This window comes from Somniosus microcephalus, chromosome 4 (assembly GCF_052327205.1).
Source record: "Somniosus microcephalus isolate GS21.2 chromosome 4, FLI_Smic_1.0, whole genome shotgun sequence".
NCBI lineage: Eukaryota > Metazoa > Chordata > Chondrichthyes > Squaliformes > Somniosidae > Somniosus > Somniosus microcephalus.
Genome location: NC_140990.1, coordinates 316,248,326 through 316,268,665, shown reverse-complemented (window position 1 = coordinate 316,268,665; position 20,340 = coordinate 316,248,326). Strand labels below are relative to the sequence as shown.

Here is a 20,340-nt window from a genome sequence, read left to right as displayed (position 1 = left end):
ACCCCCACCCCCCCCCACTCCTGTCGTTTGGTGGTGGATTATATCAAAATCAAAATCAAATCAAATCAACTTTTATTGTCATTGTTAGTGCACAAGTGCAGTACAATGAAATGTAGGCCAACATTTCAGTGTCAACAACAACTTGTATTTATATAGCGCTTTTAACGTAGTAAAACATCCCAAGGTGCTGCACAGGAGCATTAGAAGACAAAAAGTTTGACACCGAGCCACATAAGGAGAAATTAGGGTAGGGGACCAAAAGATTGGTCAAAGAGATCGGTTTTGAGGAGCGTCTTAAAGGAGGAAAAAGAATAGAGAGGCAGAGAGGTTTAGGGAGGGAATTCCAGAGCTTAGGGCCTAAGCAACAGAAGGCACGGCCGCCAAAGGTTGAGCGATTATAATCAGGGATGCTCAAGAGGCCAGAATTAGAGGAGCGCAGATATCTCAGGGGGGTTGTGGGGTTGGAGGAGATTACAGAGATAGGGAGGGGCGAGGCCATGGAGGGATTTCAAAACAAGGATGAGAATCTTTGAAATCGAGGCATTGCTTAACTGGTGTCGATAACCTTTCGTCAGCACTGGAGGATGCGAGAGCCGCAAGAGGTATTTTATTTTATAATGATTAATTTCCTCAAGTCCCCACCTGGAGTGGGGCTGGAACTGTCAGAGTCACACACAGGTGGGGAGTTGTACTGACTGATCCATAGAAACATAGAAGATAGGAGCAGGAGTAGGCCATTCGGCCCCTCGAGCCTGCTCCGCCATTCAATGAGATCATGGCTGATCATCCAAATTCAGTACCCTGTCCCTGCCTTCTCTCCATATCCCTTGATCCCTTTAGCCTTAAGAAATATATCTAACTCCTTCTTGAATATATTTAATGAATTGGCCTCCACTGCCTTCTGTGGTAGAGAATTCCACAGGTTCACCATTCTCTGGGTGAAGAAATTGCTCCTCATTTCTGTCTTAAATGGCTTACCACTTATCCTTAGACTGTGACACCTGGTTCTGGACTCCCTTACCATCGGGTACATCCTTCCTGCATTTAGTCTGTCTAGTCCTGTTAGAATTTTATAAGTTTCAATGAGATCCCCTCTCATTCTTCTAAACTCCAGTGAGTATAAGCCCAATCGACCCAATCGCTCCTCATACATCATTCCTGCCATCCCAGGTATCAGTCTGGTGAATCTTCGCTGCACTCCCTCCATGGCAAGAACATCCTTCCTCAGATAAGGCGACCAAAGCTGCACACAATACTCAAATGTAAGAAGTCACACGACACCAGGTTATAGTCCAACAGCTTTATTTGAAATCACAAGCTTTCGGAGCGCTGCTCCTTCTTCAGGTGAAGTGGAGAAATGCATAAAGACACAGCTTATATAGTCAGAGAATCATGTCAGATGTTTACAGGTAACCTTTCCAACTGCTATTTATCACACCTCGGCAGAGAGATAATCACAGCAGTCAAAGGTGTGAATGGTGTCCAAACAGGTCAGTCAGGGAAACATTACATCAAAGAGCAATGAGGTGGGGTCACAAGGGGTCAAATACCACAATACTCAAGATGTGGTCTCACCAAGGCCCTGTACAACTGCAGCAAGACATCCTTGTTCCTGTACTCAAACCCTTCCTCAGATAAGGAGAACATCCTTCCTCAGATCCAAACTTGGCACAAACTTGAACAACTTCTCCTTTAACTCCACTCATTTCCTCCAAATCAAAGGTGTTGCCATGGGTACCCGCATGGGTCCTAGCTATGCCTGCCTTTTCGTGGGCTATGTGGAACAATCTTTGTTCTAGTCCTACTCGGGTCCCCTCCCTCACCTCTTTTTCCGATACATTGATGACTGTATCGGTGCCGTTTCCTGCTCTCGCCCCGAACTTGACAATTTCATTCACTTTGCCTCCAATTTCCACCCTTCCCTCACCTTCACATGGTCCATCTCTGACTCTTCCCTTCCCTTCCTCGACTTCTCCGTCTCCATCTCTGGGGATAGGTTATCGACCAATATTTACTACAAGCCCACTGACTCCCACAGCTACCTGGACTACACTTCCTCCCACCCCGCTTCCTGTAAGGACTCTATTCCATTCTCCCAGTTTCTCCGCCTCCGCCGTATCTGCTCCGACGATGCCACCTTCCACACCAGTGCTTCAGACATGTCTTCCTTTTTCCGCAACCGAGGATTCCCCTCTACCGTGGTTGACACTGCCCTCGACCGTGTCAGTTCTATCTCCCGCACCTCTGCCCTCACCCCTGCCCCTCCCTCCCGGAACCACGATAGGGTTCCCCTTGTCCTCACCTTTCACCCCACCAGCCTCCACATTCAACGGATCATCCTCCGGCATTTCCGCTACCTCCAAAGTGATCCCACCACCAAACGTATCTTCCCCTCCCCTCCCCTTTCAGCATTCCGCAGGGACCGCTCTCTCCGAGACACCCTAGTCCACTCCTCTATCACCCCAAACAGCCCTTCCCCTTCGCCTGGCACCTTCCCGTGCAAGCGGAGGAGATGTAACACCTGCCCCTATACCTCCCCCCTCCCCACTGTCCAGGGCCCCAAACACCCCTTCCAGGTGAAACAGCGATTTACTTGTACTTCTCGCAATCTAGTATACTGTATTCGCTGCTCACGATGCGGTCTCCTCTACATTGGGGAGACCAAACGCAGATTGGGTGACCGCTTTGCGGAACACCTCCGTTCAGTCCGTAAGGGTGACCCCGAGCTTCCGGTCGCCTGTCATTTCAATTCACCGCTCCATTCCCACTCGGACCTCACCGTCCTTGGCCTCTTGTACTGTTCCACGGAAGCTCAACGTAAACTCGAGGAACAGCACCTCATCTTCCGATTAGGCAGTCTGCAGCCTTCCGGTCTCAATATCGAGTTCAACAATTTCAGATCATAACCTTGGCCCCTATTTCATTTTCACTTATATTTTTCCACTCCTTTCCTTTCCCCCCCCCCCCTTTCCTTTTGTTTCTCTCTCACACCTGGCAGCTATCTTTTGCCCTGCCAGTACACTTTACACCTAATCACAGCCTATTACCATCTCGTCTAGCTTCTAATCTCTTTTACTTCTTTTGGTTCTTTTATTCTTTTGTCCGATCGCAGCCCTGCCTTCGATCTAGTTCCTTTTCTCTCCAGTTTTGAAGAAGGGTCAAACCCGAAACGTCAACTCAAATTTCTCTCCACGGATGTTGCCTGACTTGCTGAGTTTTTCCAGCATTTTCTGTTGTTATTTCGGATTTCCAACATCTGCAGTATTTTGCTATTGGCACAAAGGGTGCGGGAAAGCTGCAGGAGTTACAACGCATGCGCATTAAAAGGTTGCGCATTCAAGAGGCAATGACGTCTGACCTAATCGCGGTGGCGTCGCTCGCAATACGTGCGTGCTGTGCGTGCGAGCGGGGGCGGAGACCCTGCTGCAGCCACGCAGACCCTGCTGCAGCCACGCATGCGTACTAGCAGACCTGGGGCGTAGTTACGCATGCGTATTTAAGGTCGCAAACGGCTGTTGAGCATTCTCGAGTAAAGCGCGCCAGTTGAAGACGAGAATGGTACGTGTCTGTCTGTCTTTTTTTTCCTTTCCCCTCTCGCTATTCCTGCATTTTTTTTTCGGTTTTAAAAAAAAGCAAGCACCAAATGGCTTCAGCATTCCTTAAAGCCGGTTTGATGAGGGGATTTTTTTCCTCCCCCTCAAAGTAACGGCCTCCCGCGCTCGGGGCTTGCCAATCCCGCGCCCTTCCGCTTTTTTTATTTAAATGCCACCCGCGGAAAGATGAATGTGAGAGGGCCTTCTGGAAATCGGACTCTCGGCAGCGACGATGTTTAAAATGAAAGCCGTGCTAAAAGTTTTTTTTTCTTCCACCACCCCACCCCCTCCCTCCCTTCCCGCGCCCTCCATTAACTGCAGGCACCCAAAATGGCGGCACGTCCCCTCAGTGAGGCGCTGAGGAGGGGGAAGTTGCGGCGCGCATGCGCGGCGCCCAGCCTGCCGCTGGATGGGGCGGGGGTGTCTGCAGCCCGCCGCTGGATGTGGTGTGCGCGCATGCGCGGCGCCCAGCCTGCCGCTGGATGGGGGTGTGCGCGCATGCGGGGGGGTGTTTGCGCATACATACGCGCCGCAGCCTGCGGAGGGACGAGTGGGCGCGGGCATCCTGCGGCGAGCCTTGTTGTCACGTGCTGGTCTCGGCTCTTGGATGGGCGGGGGGGGTGGATACGGTAGCATAGTGGGTGTCAGTTCAAATCCCACCATGGCAGCTGGGGAATTTAATTTCAGTTAAAATAAAATAAATCTGGACCAAACGTGGCCACAGTAAATAATTCTAATAGGTCTAAGAGCGTTTAAAAAAAAAACAAGCCTGAAGGCTTTGTGTCTTTAATGCGAGGAGCATTTGTAATAAGGTGGATGAATTGGCTGCGCAAATAGAAGTAAATGAATATGATTGATTTGGTTAGGATTACGGAAACGTGGCTCAAGGATGGCCAAGACTGGGAACTCAACATCTAGGGGTATTCGATATTCAGGAAAGATAGGCAAAAAGGAAAGGGAGGTGGGGTAGCATTACTGGTTAAAGAAGGGATTAACACAACTGTAATGAAGGATATTAACTCTGATGATGTGGAATCTGTATGGGTAGAATTGAGAAATACTAAGGGGGGGGGGGGAAAAACATTAGTGGGAGTGGTATATAGACCTCCAAACAGTAAGGTGGAGGTTGGGGATGGTATTAAAAGGGAAATTAAAGAAGCGTGCAATAAGGGCACAGCAGTCATCATGGGTGACTTTAATCTACATATAGATTGGGCCAACCAAATTAGTAACAATACTGTGGAGGAGGAATTCCTGGAGTGTTTACGGGATGGTTTCCTGGACCAATATGTCGAGGAACCAACCAGAGATCAGGCCATCTTAGACTGGGTATTATGTAACGAGAAAGGATTAATTAGCAATCTTGTATGAGGTCCCTTGGGTCGGAGCGATCATAATATGATCGAATTCTTCATTAAGATGGAGAATGAAGTAGTTGACTGAGACAAGGGTCCTCAATTTAAATAAAGGAAACTACGATGGTCTGAGGAGCGAGTTGGGTAGGATTGATTGGGGGATGGCACTCAAAGGGTTGACGGTGGATAGGCAATGGCAAACATTCAAAGACCGAATGGATGAGCTACAGAATTTGTTCATCCCAGTTTGGCATAAAAATAAAACAAAAAAGGTGACTCGACCGTGGCTAACAAGGGAAATTAGGGATAGGGTAAGATCTAAGGAGAGGACATAAATTGGCCAGAAAAAGCAATAATCCTGAGGATTGGGAGCAGTTTAGGAGTCGACAAAGGGATTAATTAAGAAAGGGAAAATAGAATGAGTAAGCTAGCAGGGAACATAAAAACTGACTGTAAAAGCTTTTATAGATATGTGAAGAGAAAAAGATTGCTGAAGTCAAGCGTAGGTCCCTTGCAGTCAGAATCCAGGGAATTTATAATGGGAAACAAGGACATGGCAGACCAACTAAATACATACTTTGGTTCTGTCTTCACAAAGGAGGACACAAATAACCTCCCAGAGATGCCGGGGAACATAGGGTCTGATGAAAGAGGAACTGAAAGAAATCAGTATTTGTAGGGAAATGGTGTTAGGAAAATTGATGGGACTGAAGGCTGACAAATCCCCAGGGCCTGATGGTCTACATTCCAGGGTACTTAAGGAACAAGGATGCCTTGCTACAGTTGTGCAGGGCCTTGGTGAGACCACACCTTGAGTATTGTGTGCAGTTTTGGTCACCTTACCTGAGGAAGGACGTTCTTGCCATGGAGGGAGTGCAGCGAAGATTCACCAGGCTGATGGCAGGAATGACGTATGAGGAGAGATTGTGTTGATTGGGCTTATACTCACTGGAGTTTAGAAGATTGAGGGGATATCATCGAAACCTATAAAATTCTGTCAGGTCTGGACAGACTAGATGCAGGAAGGATGTTTCTGATGGCCGGGGAGTCCAGAACCAGGGGTCATAGTCTAAGGATAAGGGGTAAGCCATTTAGGACTGAAATGAGGAGGAACTTCTTCACCCAGAGTGGTGAACCTGTGGAATTCTCTGCCACAGAGGGCGGTGGAGGCCAGTTCATTAAATATATTCAAGAAAGAGTTGGATATATTTCTTAAGGCTAAAGGGATATGGGGAAAAGGCAGGGACAGGGTACTGAATTTGGATGATCAGCTATGATCACATTGAATGGCGGAGCAGGCTCGAAGGGCCGAATGGCCTATTCCTATCTTCTATGTTTCTATGAATTAGAAAGCTAATATCAGTAATGGTGACTAGGGGTCACAGCCTAAGGATAAAGGGTAAGCCATTTCAAACAGATGAGGAGGAATTTCTTCAGAGTGGTGAACCTGTGGAATTCTCTACCACAGAAGGCAGTAGAGGCCAATTCATTAAATATATTCAAGGAGTTGGATATATTTCTTAAGGCTAAAGGGATCAAGGGGTATGGGGAGAAGGGTACTGAATTTGGATGATCAGCCATGATCTCATTGAATGGTGGAGCAGGCTCGAGGGGCCGAATGGCCTACTCCTGCTCCTATCTTCTATGTGACCATGAAACTACTGGATTGTCTTAAAAACCCATCTGGTTCACTAACATCCTTACCTGGTCTAAGCCTATGTGACTCCAGACCCAATGTGGTTGACTCTGAACTGGTTCAAGAAGGCGGCTCACCACCACCACCTTCTCGAGGGCAATTAGAGCCCACATTCCAGGAATTGTGTCCTGTGCCAGAAATCTTTTAATAACATATTAGGAGTAGGCCATTTCGACCTATCGAGCCCGCTCCGCCAGCCAATAAGATCATGGCTGATCTTCGACCTCAACTTGGGTGTTCTTCCCCAGTGTCCTGGACCAAGATTTATCCCCACCAATGTAACAATAACAGATGATCTGGTCATTATCACATTGCTGTTTGTGGGAGCTTGCTGTGTGCAAATTGGTGGCTGCGTTTCCCACATTACAACAGTGACTCCACTTCAAAAGTAATTCGTTGGCTGTAAAGTGTTTTGGGACATTCGGTGGTTGTAAAAAGGCAAGACTTTCTTAACTCCACCTTTCCTACTTGATCCCTATTTCCCTTGATTACCTTAGTGCCCAAATATCTATTGATCTCGGTCTTGAATATATTCAAAGACTGAACATCCACAACCCTCTGGGGTAGTGAATTCCAAAGATTCACAGCCCTCTGAGTAGGAAATTTCTCCTCATCGCAGTCCTAAATGGCTGACCCTTTATTCTGAGACTGTGACCCTCTAGTTCTAGACTCCCTAATTGGGGAAAATATCCTCTCTGCATTTACCCTGTCAAGACCTGTAAGAATTTTATGTTTCTGCTGCTGCTGGACATCTCGCAGCACAGAAGGAAGCCATTCAGCCGGTCATTGCCTGTGCTTCCTTTTGAAAAAGCTGTTTAATTTAGTTCTGCACCCCAGCTTCCCCCCCCCCCCCCCCCCCCCAATAACCCTGCAAATGAGTCCTCCTCAAGTACATGTCCAAATGCCTTCTGAAAGTTCCCCACCTTTCAGGTCGTGCGTTCCAGATCTCAACAACCCTCTGGACATCTCTCATTTCTCCTCTAGTCCTTCTGACCTCTGGTTACTGACTTGTCCGTGGAAACGGTTTCTCTACTTGCTCTGTCAAAGCCTCATATAATTTTGAATGCCTCTATTAGGTCTCCTCTTAACTGTCTCTGCTCTAAGGAGAACAATCACAGCTTCTCCAGTCTCTCCACAGAACTCATCCCTGGTAAACCTCCTCTCTACCCTCTCTGGGGCCTTGACATCCTAAAGTGTGGTACCATGCTTTCTCAACATCATAGACTGATGCAACCACAGGATGTCGTGCCTGTGCCATAGTTGAAGAGATTTTGTTTTAGCATTGGGTGCCTGGTTGGTGCCACCCTATTGGGTCCAGATAAAGAGGCACCTGTGTGCCCATGTTACTAAGCTTCCCAACCTTAACGTGTCGATGGGGAAAGACAGCAAGTCAGAATAGTCGTAGTTTTAAAAATTGAAAATCTAAAATAAATGCAATTATCAACAGGAAATGCTGGAAACCAGAGCAGGTCTTACAGCATCTGGAAAGAAGTTAGCTTTTTGTGGTTGGTAGATACTTCGTCAACCTGACAATGTTGACATACAGGATAAGTTTTGGGAACCAGTGAAGTGAGTGGTTTACAGGAAATAAAAAATCGTGGTGCTGGTACATTTTTATATAACTTGAGTACCTACCAGAGTCCACAATAGCTTTTAAAAAGGAAGTGGATAAATACTTGACGATAACTGAATAAATATGATGTGAAAGAGCAGGAAAATGGGACTATGTTTCTCCTGACACCTGCTCTCCTCTCCCCCCACACACACACACAACTGGCACCTTCCCATGCAAGTACACGAGAAGCAGCTCCTGCCCTTTCACCACCCTTCCCATCGTCCTGCGCGCCAAACATTCCTTCCAGGTGAACAGTACTTCGAATTTGTGATCACCTCTTACACTGGGGCGATCAAATACAGATTGGTTGATCGCTTTGTTGAACACTTCAGTTCAGTCTGCAAGCATGACCTGTAATTCTCCCACTCTGACCTCTCTCTGCCCTTGGCCTCCTGCACTGTTCCTTTGATACTGATTGCAAGGCGTGAGGAACACCGCCTCATCTTTCTATTGGGCACATTACAGCCATTTGGCCTTAACACGGAGTTGAACAATGTTAAATCTTAACCATTACTCCTGTTTTCTCTTGAACAGCAGGTGCTGGTAATGGAGGGTAGCTGCAGCAGAGCTACTGGAAGTGGAGGAGGTGTGGGGTGGGGCTCCCCTATCGTTGCTTGGCTGCTGGGGTTGCCTGCACCCCTAAAGTCAATCCACCTTTCTCCGCAACATTCACAGGCCACGGGTGCCTTCTCTTTGCCAGATTCCTCGTGCTTCCTTTGCCCTCTACTATTCTTCTGTAACTGTTTACATCTCCTCTGTACCCATCTTTTGTTTCTTTACTTGTCCCTTTCCCACCTCCTTTTTCCCTTGCACCATCATCCCTTTTGCCATTGAATCACTCCTGTCCTGTCATAGACCTTCCCCTTTGTTCTTTCCTTCGCTCTGCCTCTATTTATTTTTTTGCTGGCTCTACTTGCAAAATCTCTTAACATCTTTCAGTTCTGATGAAAGGTCATCGGCCTGAAAGCTTAACTGATGCTGCCTCACCTGTTTGCAATGGTTACTTCAAGGACAGTAGCCTTATTCATTGCAACCTTTCTAAATGTATGTCTGTCAAGAATCAGACTGTTATTGATTACATTGCCATGTCTTTTCCAGCGTTTTCTGTTTTTATTTCAGATTTCCAGCATCTGTGGTATTTTGCTTTTGTACCATTTGTTCTTTCCCTGCCTCGAAGAGCTGTATCGCTAGCATCTTCCAGTTCTGATGAAAGGTCATCAAATTGAAATGTTAACTGTTTGTTTGTCTTCACAGATGCTGCCTGATCTGCTGAGTGTTTTTATTTGTGCACTAAATGTTACTGCTGCTTCTAATTATTTTCTCTTTCTAAAAAAAATTTAGTAATTTAATCTTTAATGATTCCAAAGGTTTTCCCTACTACAGACATTAAACTAACTGGCCTCGCATTACCTGGGTTGGCTATGCCTTCCCTTTTTGAAAATTGGTATTCTATTCTACAGTCCTCCAGCCTACATCTATTCTCAGTAGAACCCTGTAATATAATTTCTCAGACCGCCACTAATTTTGCATTTCCCTCAGTTGTTAAATGTGCCCCATCAGGTCATAACGCTTTGTCCTCCTTTAACTTAAGTAACTTCTTCCCAATATGTAACCTTTTACAACAGCAACAAATTGTACTCGCATAGCACCTTTTAACATAGAAAAATATCCCATGGTGCTTCACAAACAAAATCAGACAAAAATTGGTACCAAGTAAAGGGAGATATTAAGAGGGTTGACTACAAACTTGTTCAAAGTGGGTTTTAAATAAGGTCTTGGAAGTGAGATGAAATGGTTTAGTGAAGTAATTTGAGTTTAGGACCTTGTTGGCTGAAGGCACAGCTGCCAATGGGGTGAAGGGAGTGAAAGATGCATGAGGCAATAGTTGGAGGAATAGAGAGTTGACAGTGGGTTATAGGGCTGGAGAAGGTTATAGCGATGGAGGTGCAAGGCCATGAAGGGATTTAAACATGAGAATTTAAAATTGAGGTGTTGGAGGACGGTGGGGGTGGTGAGAGCGATCAGCATGGACAAGGGTGATGGGTAAGTGTGACTTGGTGTGGGATAGCAGAGGTTGGGAGGGCAGCCAGGAGATATTGAAATAGTCTAGTCTGGAGGAGTCAAAGGCATGGATGAGGGTTTTGTCAGCAGATGGGCTGAGGCAGGGTGGACACAGGTGATATAGAGAGGTGGTCTTTGTGATGGAGAGGATATGGGGCTGGGAACTGAACTCTGGGCCAGATACAGCCCAAGGTTGCGAACAATCTGGTTCAACTGGAGACGGTGGCCAGGAAGTGGGGTGGAATCGGTAGCAAGAATGGTGCGGAGTTTGTGGCCAGGGTCCAAGATGGCATCATTCTGATATTTAACTGGTCAAAATGGCAGACCATCCAGGAACAGGGTGGGGGCAACAATAGATCCTTGGGTACTGAGGTAATGATGCAGTGCAATTGCTGGAGCTGCTCTGGCTAGGATTTGAATGGTACTATTGGACCAAGTAAGGACAATCCTGAGCTAGACAATAGATGTGGCTGAGTATAGACTGCAGAGGTCTAAAGATGAAGAGGGATAGTGCATCAGTCGCAGTTAGAGGCTGTCATTTTGGTCTTGTGCAGGGGTGAATTCCTGTTTGGAGAGGATTGAAGCGTGGAGTTTATGAAAATAGATTTGTGAGGCAATGTAAAATGAACTGAAAGGGAAGTTGGAGACTGGGGGTGTACTTTGCAGGTATTGAGGTGGGGTGATGACAGTGGTTTTTGGAAGGGAGGGGGACATTGTGAGGAGAGGGAACCATTTACAATGGCATAGGAGCCAGGGAAGGAAGTTGGGTGATTGGAATCAGGTTGAGAAACAGGAGGTGGATGTAAAAATGAGCTCGGAGGGGATGATGGGTGGAAAATCTGGAGAAAGGGTTAGAACAGCAGAGAACATATGGGGGAAATTTGGCTTTGTAGGGAAAAGACGAATGTGACTGGGAGGTGAACAAAACATTGTCATCTTGGTGACAAGTCCATGGTCTCCTTGCACTTGTTAAGGTGGCGGGAGCAATGGAGAGGATTGGTAGGGGGGGGGGGGGGGGGGGGGGGGGGGGGGAGAAAGAGGAGAGAAATGAAGAAGCCAGGGCTTTATAGAATGATCCTGGAGTGAGTGGATTTTGGCAGAGGAGAGCCCAACAATGACATAAAATGTACAGTGCAGAAACAGGCCCTTTGGCCCACAGGTTCCATACGTGTTTCTGTGTCAGACAAGCCTCCACCCACCCCTCTGCTAACCCTGTCAGCATATGCTTCTGTTCCTTTCTCCCTTGTGTTTATCGAACATCCCCTTAATTACATCTGTGCTATTTGCCTTAACTACTCCATCTAACCCCTCTTGGGAAAGCAGTTTCTCCCGAATTCCCTATTTGATTTATTGGTGACTTTTTTTTAAATTTATGGCTCCTAGTTTAGTGTTTGATGTAGTCCAGCCAGATCTGATGATGGATGGCTAAACTAGTTGTATGCCTGGTGCACTAAAGTTTGTGTCCCACTCTACTTGAGGGAGCTAAGTTTGGGGCCATCCCAGGGTGGGAAAGGGCAAGGGTTTTTCTGGGGACGAGGGCATCCAAGGTGGAGGTGAGTGGTTGAGCTTATCGAATGCTGCAGAAGTATTGTGGTGAATGGAGGGTCAAAGGCTAGTTGGGCAGGGCAGGAAGTGTTTTTCCTGGGTTAGACGCAGATAGGTAGTGGGGTTGGATTGGAGGTAGGATTATGTGGGTGGTGACAAATACGAGGAAGTGTTTGGAGATGGCTGTGCCTTTAATTGAGATGATGGGAGTAGAGGGGCTATGAGAGCATGGGGTGGCCGCCAATGTTTCCTTTAAACTGCACGGCTGCGCAGTGATCTGCCGGTTCTGCACACAGTAATTTAAAGGGGCTGTGCACCCAAAATAATTAGCGGCAACTGTGGTGGCTGGGAATATGCATAGGAGTTGATATGGAGGGAGGGCAGTGAAATCCGAGAGGAGAATTGAGATTGAGATTGGATGAGGAGATGCTCCACTGGTTTCTAGTGGATGAATGGCTGGGATTAAAATACCCCCATACTTTTATCTAAAACCCTCAAATGAGTTTGCTCCCTTATAATTGATTTTAGGTTTCTGTATTCCTAATCTTATTTAATAACCATTAAATGTACCATCAAAACAGCCTATGGTTAAGATTCTGTGGCAATGCAGCATTTTAGAAGAGCAGTGCATGGCATCTGGGACTGAGGTTTTTTTTACACCTATAGTCCTAACTTCTAACAACAGGGTTCAGTTTTTTTGGGGGGTGGGGGGGAGAGAAAGTAGGAACAGTAAGATTCATACCTGGGACCTTCTGGCTTTTTACATGGGATGGTGCCTTTAATTACTGGGCCATGAAGGGAGCAATAGATTTTTATACATTATTTACCACCTCCAGTGAGTTTTCAGCCTTTATAGGGCATTTGGAGTCATGCACATTGCCCCAGAGTAGGGGTGAATTACCCAGACTCTGCTTTGGCAGCAGCATTGACTGATTCCCTGCCCAATGTGCTCCTATCCAGGGAATAGTTTGTATCGACAGCACTTGAGGGGAGCACAGACTGGGATACATATTCAGACAACAAAACAGACTGCACTTATTATAAACCATATACCCAGTATATTTTGGGGGTTTTATTTGTGCTAGCTGATTATTTGCCTGGCAGTTTTCTACTGGAGCAGTGTTCTAATTGCCGATTCAATTGGTAGTGCGGGGAATCTCCTGGGGAGGTCTAGTCTGATGTGCTAAACCACGCCCTCGTGTTCTGCTGCTGCCAGCAATCTCAGACTAGCTTGCTTGGTCATTGTTCTGTATCGCTGCAATTTCGAGGACACAAATCTCCATTTTGCATAAAATCTTTGCTGGTTCCTGAAGATTGTGTGACAGAAGGGTATTGCAATGGTGAGGATTAAGATTTAATTGCTTAATGTACTGTTAAAGAATGTGGTCTTTAGAACAATGAGAATGCTGTACAGCTATGCTAGGCCCCATTTTTTTTTTTGCAGAAATGTTTATGCTTGAGAATGCAGTCTTGGCATAATTTTCAATTACTACATTTTAAAGAGAAACAATTGTAACTTTCATTTTTTCAATTAAATTTGAAGGAAAACAATTGAACATTTCAACACTTTCCCTGGGTCAGGATGTGGTTGGGGGAAGGGGAGGAATCAGTTTGTTCAATGTGGAATCTGTGTGGAATTTGGCAGCTCTGCTTTCTGTAGTCAGTGAAATCTATGCATACGCAGTTCCTGTATCAGCAAATTCCAAGTTTAAAACCATGTCAAAATGTTTCTGATTACATTCTCATTGTTCCTGCCTAAACAGCCATTGCTATCTATTGTGTGTAACTGGGAGCCTTATTAGGACATCTTTCTTTGCCCAGCCTACTTCTGTGTAATAGGATTCAGCTGTTTGCTGCATGCAGTTCTGTTCTGATCCGATGTTAGCAGTGGTGTAGAGAGGCAGCAGACTAAGTTATTCTGTTTCACAGTACCGCTCCATGCTGCAAACAAGAGAATGTTGGATTGTTTTAAAGAAATGTTTTTTTTTTAAATGATGGATTTATAGCCTTTACAATGTGTTCCACCTTCATTTTATATATTGTCTTTAATGTAGAAATGCATCCCATGGTGTTTTGCAGAATCATAAATAAAATGAACACTTGAGCTAAAGATATTGGGAGTGGTGTCATGGTGGGTTTTAAGGAGCGTCTTGAAGGAGGAAAGGGAGGGTTAGAGGGAATTCTGGAATGTGATCCCGATACAGCTGCCAATGGTGGGGGGGGGGGATGGACAAGAGGCCACAATCTGAGGAATGGCGACTGCTGGAGGGGATCGCAGAGATGGGGCGGGGTATGAAGGGTTTTAAACACGAGGGTGATTTTTATGTGCAGCATTGGGGGAACTAGAAGCCAGTGTCGATCAATAAGCACAGAAGTGATAGTTCAGTTAGACTGCAGTTTTGAGTATTCTATGCGGTTTCGTGCATCCCAAAAGAAAAATCTAGAAAAGGTGTGGTAGTTTTACTAGGATGTTACTAGTGACTGGGGGCTGCAGTGATGAGAGAGCATTGTGAGAAGAGCTGGAATGGTTAAGGGGTCACCTGATGCAGCTCTTCAAGGTTAAGAACAGATATGATGCAGTAAGTAGTGAGACAATGAGGGGCGGAAACTTTAAGATTATCACAAGGACTTAAAGGGGATGTGAGGAAAAATCATTCTTTATGCACAGTGGTTAGAATGTGGAATTTTCTTCCATAGCCTGTTACATTCTTTAAATAGGGAAATTAGGCAGTTGCTTGTAAATAGGAATATTAAAGGATGTGTGGGGGGTGCGATTAGACTGGGCTCGTATAGGGGCAGGGAATAACACGAGCAGGATGGCTGGTTTCCTGGCTTTATTCTTTGATTCTGTAGTGATACTATCAAGATCAGTGATGTTGGAGCAATCTTGTAATGCTCTCGCTGAGTGAATAGTGCAGATGTTTTTATACACTGCCACGAGTGCACCCTCCAAATCAAAGCATCTTGCAACACTGAAGGAGGCCATTCGACCTATTGTGCCTGTGCCGGCTCTTTGAAAGAGCTATCAAATTAGTCCCACTCCTTTTCCATAGCCCTGTAAAAACCTTTCCCTTTGAATATTTATCCAATTCCCTTTTGAAAGTTACTGTTGAATGTGCTTCTACTGCCCTTTCAGACAGTACATTCTTGATCACAACCACTCTCTCTCTCTCTCTCTCTATTTTAAAAAGAATCCCATCACTCTTGCCAACTATCTGAAATCTGTGCCCTTTGGCTACTGACCTCCCAACCCACCAGTGGAAAGAACTGTTTCTCTCGTCATTTAATCAGCAGGGCAGGCAGCATCTGTGAAGAGACAGAGTTAGCGTTTCAGATCGATGACCTTTCATCCAGCATTCTCTGTTCATTTTGGATTTCCAGCATCTGCAATACTTTGCTTTTTGTATTAGCATTGCATTATCGAGTCGAGGCTTTTGTATATAAATGCCCCAAAATGTGTTTAGTAAGGAACCAACGTGTACTGTCACGACTAGTAGCTAAATGAATTTGTGCTGTTTGTTTTGTCCCATAGCGTGAATGTATCTCCATCCATGTTGGCCAGGCCGGTGTCCAGATGGGCAATGCCTGCTGGGAGCTGTACTGTTTGGAGCATGGCATCCAGCCCGATGGGCAGATGCCCAGTGACAAGACCATTGGAGGCGGAGATGACTCTTTCAACACCTTCTTCAGTGAGACTGGAGCAGGGAAGCACGTCCCACGGGCTGTCTTTGTTGATTTGGAACCAACTGTGATTGGTAAGTCCAGCGAGAGAATGCATTTATTATTCTCTGTTTATAGAGCTGCTTGGTACAAAAGTGTTTCAGCAATTTATCCCTTGTATATGTGTATACATGGGGGGAGAAAAAAAACTTGCTGCTATTCTGCATTGCAGATGAGGTTCGCAGTGGTACCTATCAACAGCTGTTCCACCCTGAGCAGCTCATCACCGGGAAGGAAGATGCTGCCAACAACTACGCCCGTGGGCACTACACCATCGGCAAGGAGCTGATTGACTTGGTCCTTGACAAACTCCGTAAACTAGTAAGATTCTTGCATTACGATCCATTAACCAAGGGGGGTAACGTAACAGTAATTTGTGCAATAGTTTAACAGAATATGATATATTGTCGGTGTTTGTTTTAAATCACCACATTACTCACATGATCTATTTTCATGTATTTTATTAGAGGACGTGATGGTGCATTCGGCTGCGATGGTGGCTTCAGAGGTTTCCCTTCACATCTGAAAACCCGTGTATCAATCCTGACCAGGGAGTGGATAACTAAAAGATCACATCTCCTTGATGCGTGTTAAGAGTCACAAGTGAAATGCCTTCTTGTAGTTTCCAAAACTAGCTGCTGGTACTCATCAATCCACAGCTCTTAAGGTATCCCTGTGTTGGGTGGTTTGAAGGTGTAGATCACTGAATTGGCACCTGGTAATGCGCAAGAAAGGGGGGGGTTTTAACAAACATTTGGTCTAAGGTCCACAACAACTCTCATTTGCAGAAAGTAAAAACAAAATCCTGTAGATCAATTCCGGAACATTTAATATAGTATGCATTAACCCAAATTGTCAGGGTAAAATTCTACAGTGATCTATTGTGTTGCCTGCTGAGCATTCTGTTCCTGAATGATACGGAGGAAGTTATTTCATAGTGTTGTATTTGCTGATGACTCCTAATTGTGACACAGGATGATCGTGAGATGCTGATGGCATTCAAAAGCAATCTGGACCAATTAAGCAGGTGGCTGGATTGATTGTTAATGTACAAAAGGGGAAGATGTAGGTGGATGAGGAATCGGGTTGTGATTATTGGACATTCACCAAGTACTAGAACATCTAAAGATCTGATTTTTGTCTAGATTATTGGTATGACCATATTTGAAACATTGAGTAATTTTGTTGCAATCTACAGTACCTTTTTAAAAGGGCATAAATGGGTTTGGAAGGGTAGCAAGAATGATTCCAGGACTTGGTGAATCAAAGTTTGAGATTTTCTTCCTTTTGCATGCTTCTTTCTGGCCATATTGTAACCTGTTTTTTTTATTTCTCCCCCCACCTCCATAGTCAGACCAGTGCACAGGACTCCAGGGTTTCCTCATTTTCCACAGCTTTGGCGGAGGCACCGGCTCTGGTTTCACTTCCCTGCTGATGGAACGTCTCTCCGTCGACTACGGCAAGAAGTCCAAACTTGAATTTGCCATCTACCCGGCTCCTCAGATCTCCACAGCAGTAGTCGAACCCTACAACTCCATCCTGACCACTCACACCACCCTCGAGCACTCGGACTGTGCCTTCATGGTAGACAATGAAGCCATCTATGACATCTGTCGCAGAAACCTGGACATTGAGCGCCCAACCTACACCAATTTGAACCGACTAATTGGTCAGATTGTCTCTTCCATTACAGTGTCCCTTCGCTTTGACGGTGCCTTGAATGTTGATCTGACAGAGTTCCAGACTAATTTAGTTCCATACCCACGTATCCACTTCCCTCTGGCTACCTATGCTCCTGTAACCTCAGCTGAGAAGGCTTACCATGAGCAACTGTCTGTAGCTGAGATCACCAATTCCTGCTTTGAGCCAGCAAACCAGATGGTCAAGTGTGACCCTCGCCATGGCAAGTACATGGCTTGCTGTCTGCTCTATCGGGGTGACGTGGTGCCAAAAGATGTCAATGCTGCTATTGCCACAATCAAGACCAAACGCACCATTCAGTTTGTGGACTGGTGCCCAACCGGCTTCAAGGTTGGCATCAATTACCAGCCTCCCACTGTGGTGCCTGGTGGGGACCTGGCCAAGGTGCAGCGCGCGGTGTGTATGCTGAGCAACACCACGGCCATCGCCGAGGCCTGGGCTCGCCTTGATCACAAGTTTGATCTGATGTATGCCAAGCGCGCCTTTGTGCACTGGTACGTGGGGGAGGGGATGGAGGAAGGGGAGTTCTCTGAGGCCCGTGAAGACATGGCAGCCTTGGAGAAAGATTACGAAGAGGTTGGTGCAGATAGTGTTGAGGATCAAGGTGAAGAAGAGGAGTATTAAGAGAACTGAAACATTCCTGAGTGTTGTTTGAGATCAGTTTGCTGGTTGGATTCAAGGTGCCCTTTAAGGGGGAAGTCACTTGATCTTGAGTACTTTTTTTTTTCCTCCCCAAGTGGAAGTTGTGCTGTTCTTGCTAAAATTGTGCTACTTTTGTAGTAAGTTTGCTGAACATTTACTTATTCGCAATAAGAAATGTAAAAATCTAGAACTGGATGGGCGACTGGTAAAAGCTCGTGTTTCAGAAAAAGGAATTGACATAGCAGTGTGTTTTTTATATATAGTGGTATACTTTAACTACAACAAAATGTAGTCCTACTCTACCATTTCGCTATAAATGTGGAACCTGGCTAATTTTGACTGTGCTTGTGATGACACCAAAGCCCTCTGCACGTGGCACAAACCCTGCTGGCAACTGAGGAGCACATTTGGGCAAAAAGTAACTAGTTAACATCGTAATTAATCCAAAATCTATTGTTTAGCAGAGTTTTGAAAGGAAGGAATTATGCCTATTCCAATGTTATTCTGCATCACGATTGAAGCTGTAGGTCGGTGCAAGAAGCCTGCCAACAGAGGAGGTGCATGTGTTTCCGGAGACTCCAGCTGGCCACTCTGATCTAGAGCACAATACTATTAAAATGGTACACTTGTGCCGAAATGGCACGACTTCCAATTTAAAATGAGTCGGGAGAAATAATTAACCATTCCTAATATTTGTAATGTTTAGAACAAAATGTTTCAATAAACTTTTGTGGCTATATAAAAGTTCATTTTGATTCAATCTTTGCAGTTTTTTAAAATTTTAACCTGTCGAGTCAGTACTTTCATTGCAGGATTTCTGAAGTTTTGAGCAAGTACTGTACTTGCTGTTCAATATATTGGTGCTACTGCAGAACCATGGAAAGAGCAGCTTGGGTTAAGACATACTGGGGAAGAATTGTTAATTTCTTCAGATGCAGGACAAAATTGACCCAAGTACCTAGGAGGAGAACATAAGAATTAGGAGCAGGAGTAGGCCCTTCGAGCCTGCTCCGCCATTCAATAAGATCATGGCTGATCTTTGACCTGAACTCCCCTTTTTTGCCTTCTCTCCATATCCCTTGATTCCCCTAGAGTCCAAAAATCTATCTTTCTCAGCCGTGAATATACTCCGCATCCACAGCCCTCTGGCGCAGAGAATTCCAAAGATTCACAACCCTCCGAGTGAAGAAACTCCTCCTCCCCTCAGTCCTAAATGGTCGGCCCCTTATCCTGAGACTGTGCTCCCCCGGGTCCCAGTTCTAGACTCTCCAGCCAGAGGAAACAACCTCTTGGCATCTACCCTGTCAATCCCCCTTGGAATCTTGTATGTTTCAATGAGTTCACCTCTCATTCTTCTAAACTCCAGAGTATAGGCCCAATCTCTCTTCCTAGGGCAATGCTCTCATCCTAGGAATGTTTACCCTTCACTTGATGAATCTGCAATGATTACATTTGTGTACATTGCACATTTGTGTACATTGCACTACCAGAGATCACTGACTCACTTGTTTTGACTATTAACAAGAAAAGTTATTTCCAGATTGGGACAGTTAAGACAGCACTTGGAGATGGAAATAGGAAGATGTTCAGTAGCATACGTTATTGCAGCTTGAACTTGCTGAAATCAGTAATAAAAGCAAGTGGTACGCTATGTTCACCAACATGTCCACGCCATTCAGATGAGCTTGTATTCATCCACAGTTGATTACAGAAGCCTGCCTTCTTGGGCCAGGGAATGTTACGGGGCTATGAACAATTATAAAGGATTGAGAAACCAGAAGAAGCAAGAGTTCATTAAGTGAGGACAATATTTTGTTCTAAGTTTTGGATTAAAAAAATCTCTCATTTGGGTTATCTGGCATAGTACACCTCTTTTGGCGAGGACTTGATATCCCAGTATTTTTCCTGCCCAGTTTTTTTTTTTTTCCCTTTTCCCCACCATTTTGTTAGAGCTGAATCTGAGAGCAGGCGATTGCTACCAATGCTATGAACAAGCATGCAACAGGCTAACTTGGCTACTGTGTTTACAGTCCTGCACATGTAATGCACACTCAGATCTCTGCTTCCCAGGACTGCTTGGCCTTTCCTAACACTCACTACATACACCATCTGACATAGCTTACACCTGCACCACACACACTACCTGAGGTTCTTCTCTAAGTTTTCAGATACCACTATCTGATAACTTGTGATTAAAAATGTAATTTGAATTGTGCAATACAATACTGCTGCATATGCTGGGGAACGCTAATACAACAGCCTGTAATATTGAAAAAAGTAATGTAGCAAAATACTGCGGATGCTGGAAATCCAAAATAACAGAAAATGCTGGAAAAACTCAACAGGCCAGGCAACATCCATGGAGAAATAGTCAATGTTTCAGGTTGAAACCCTTCGTCAGGACGAAGGGTT

The 20,340-nt window shown here is 45.4% G+C and overlaps 1 protein-coding gene across 2 annotated transcripts; it reads left to right on the top strand.

Moving 5' to 3' along the window:
- Window positions 1-3,453: 3,453 nt before the first annotated feature.
- On the top strand, window positions 3,454-18,675 carry LOC147120631 (tubulin alpha-1D chain-like). 2 transcript variants are annotated; one of them, XM_085986784.1, is made up of 4 exons: window positions 3,454-3,558; window positions 15,398-15,620; window positions 15,758-15,906; window positions 16,936-18,675. In XM_085986784.1, exons 1-4 carry the CDS (start codon window positions 3,556-3,558, stop codon window positions 17,908-17,910), a joined length of 1,350 nt encoding a protein of 449 aa, XP_085842910.1. In that variant the 5' UTR covers window positions 3,454-3,555; the 3' UTR covers window positions 17,911-18,675. The 2 variants fall into 2 exon arrangements, with proteins under 2 accessions (XP_085842910.1, XP_085842911.1); XM_085986785.1 differs by lacking the exon at window positions 3,454-3,558 and adding an exon at window positions 13,070-13,205.
- The last annotated feature ends 1,665 nt before the right edge of the window (window positions 18,676-20,340 follow it).

Coding starts and splice junctions, on each gene's coding strand:
- LOC147120631 (XM_085986784.1), top strand. Junction 15,621..15,757: donor TTTGGAACCAACTGTGATTG/GTAAGTCCAGCG, acceptor TCTGCATTGCAG/ATGAGGTTCGCAGTGGTACC. Junction 15,907..16,935: donor TTGACAAACTCCGTAAACTA/GTAAGATTCTTG, acceptor CCACCTCCATAG/TCAGACCAGTGCACAGGACT.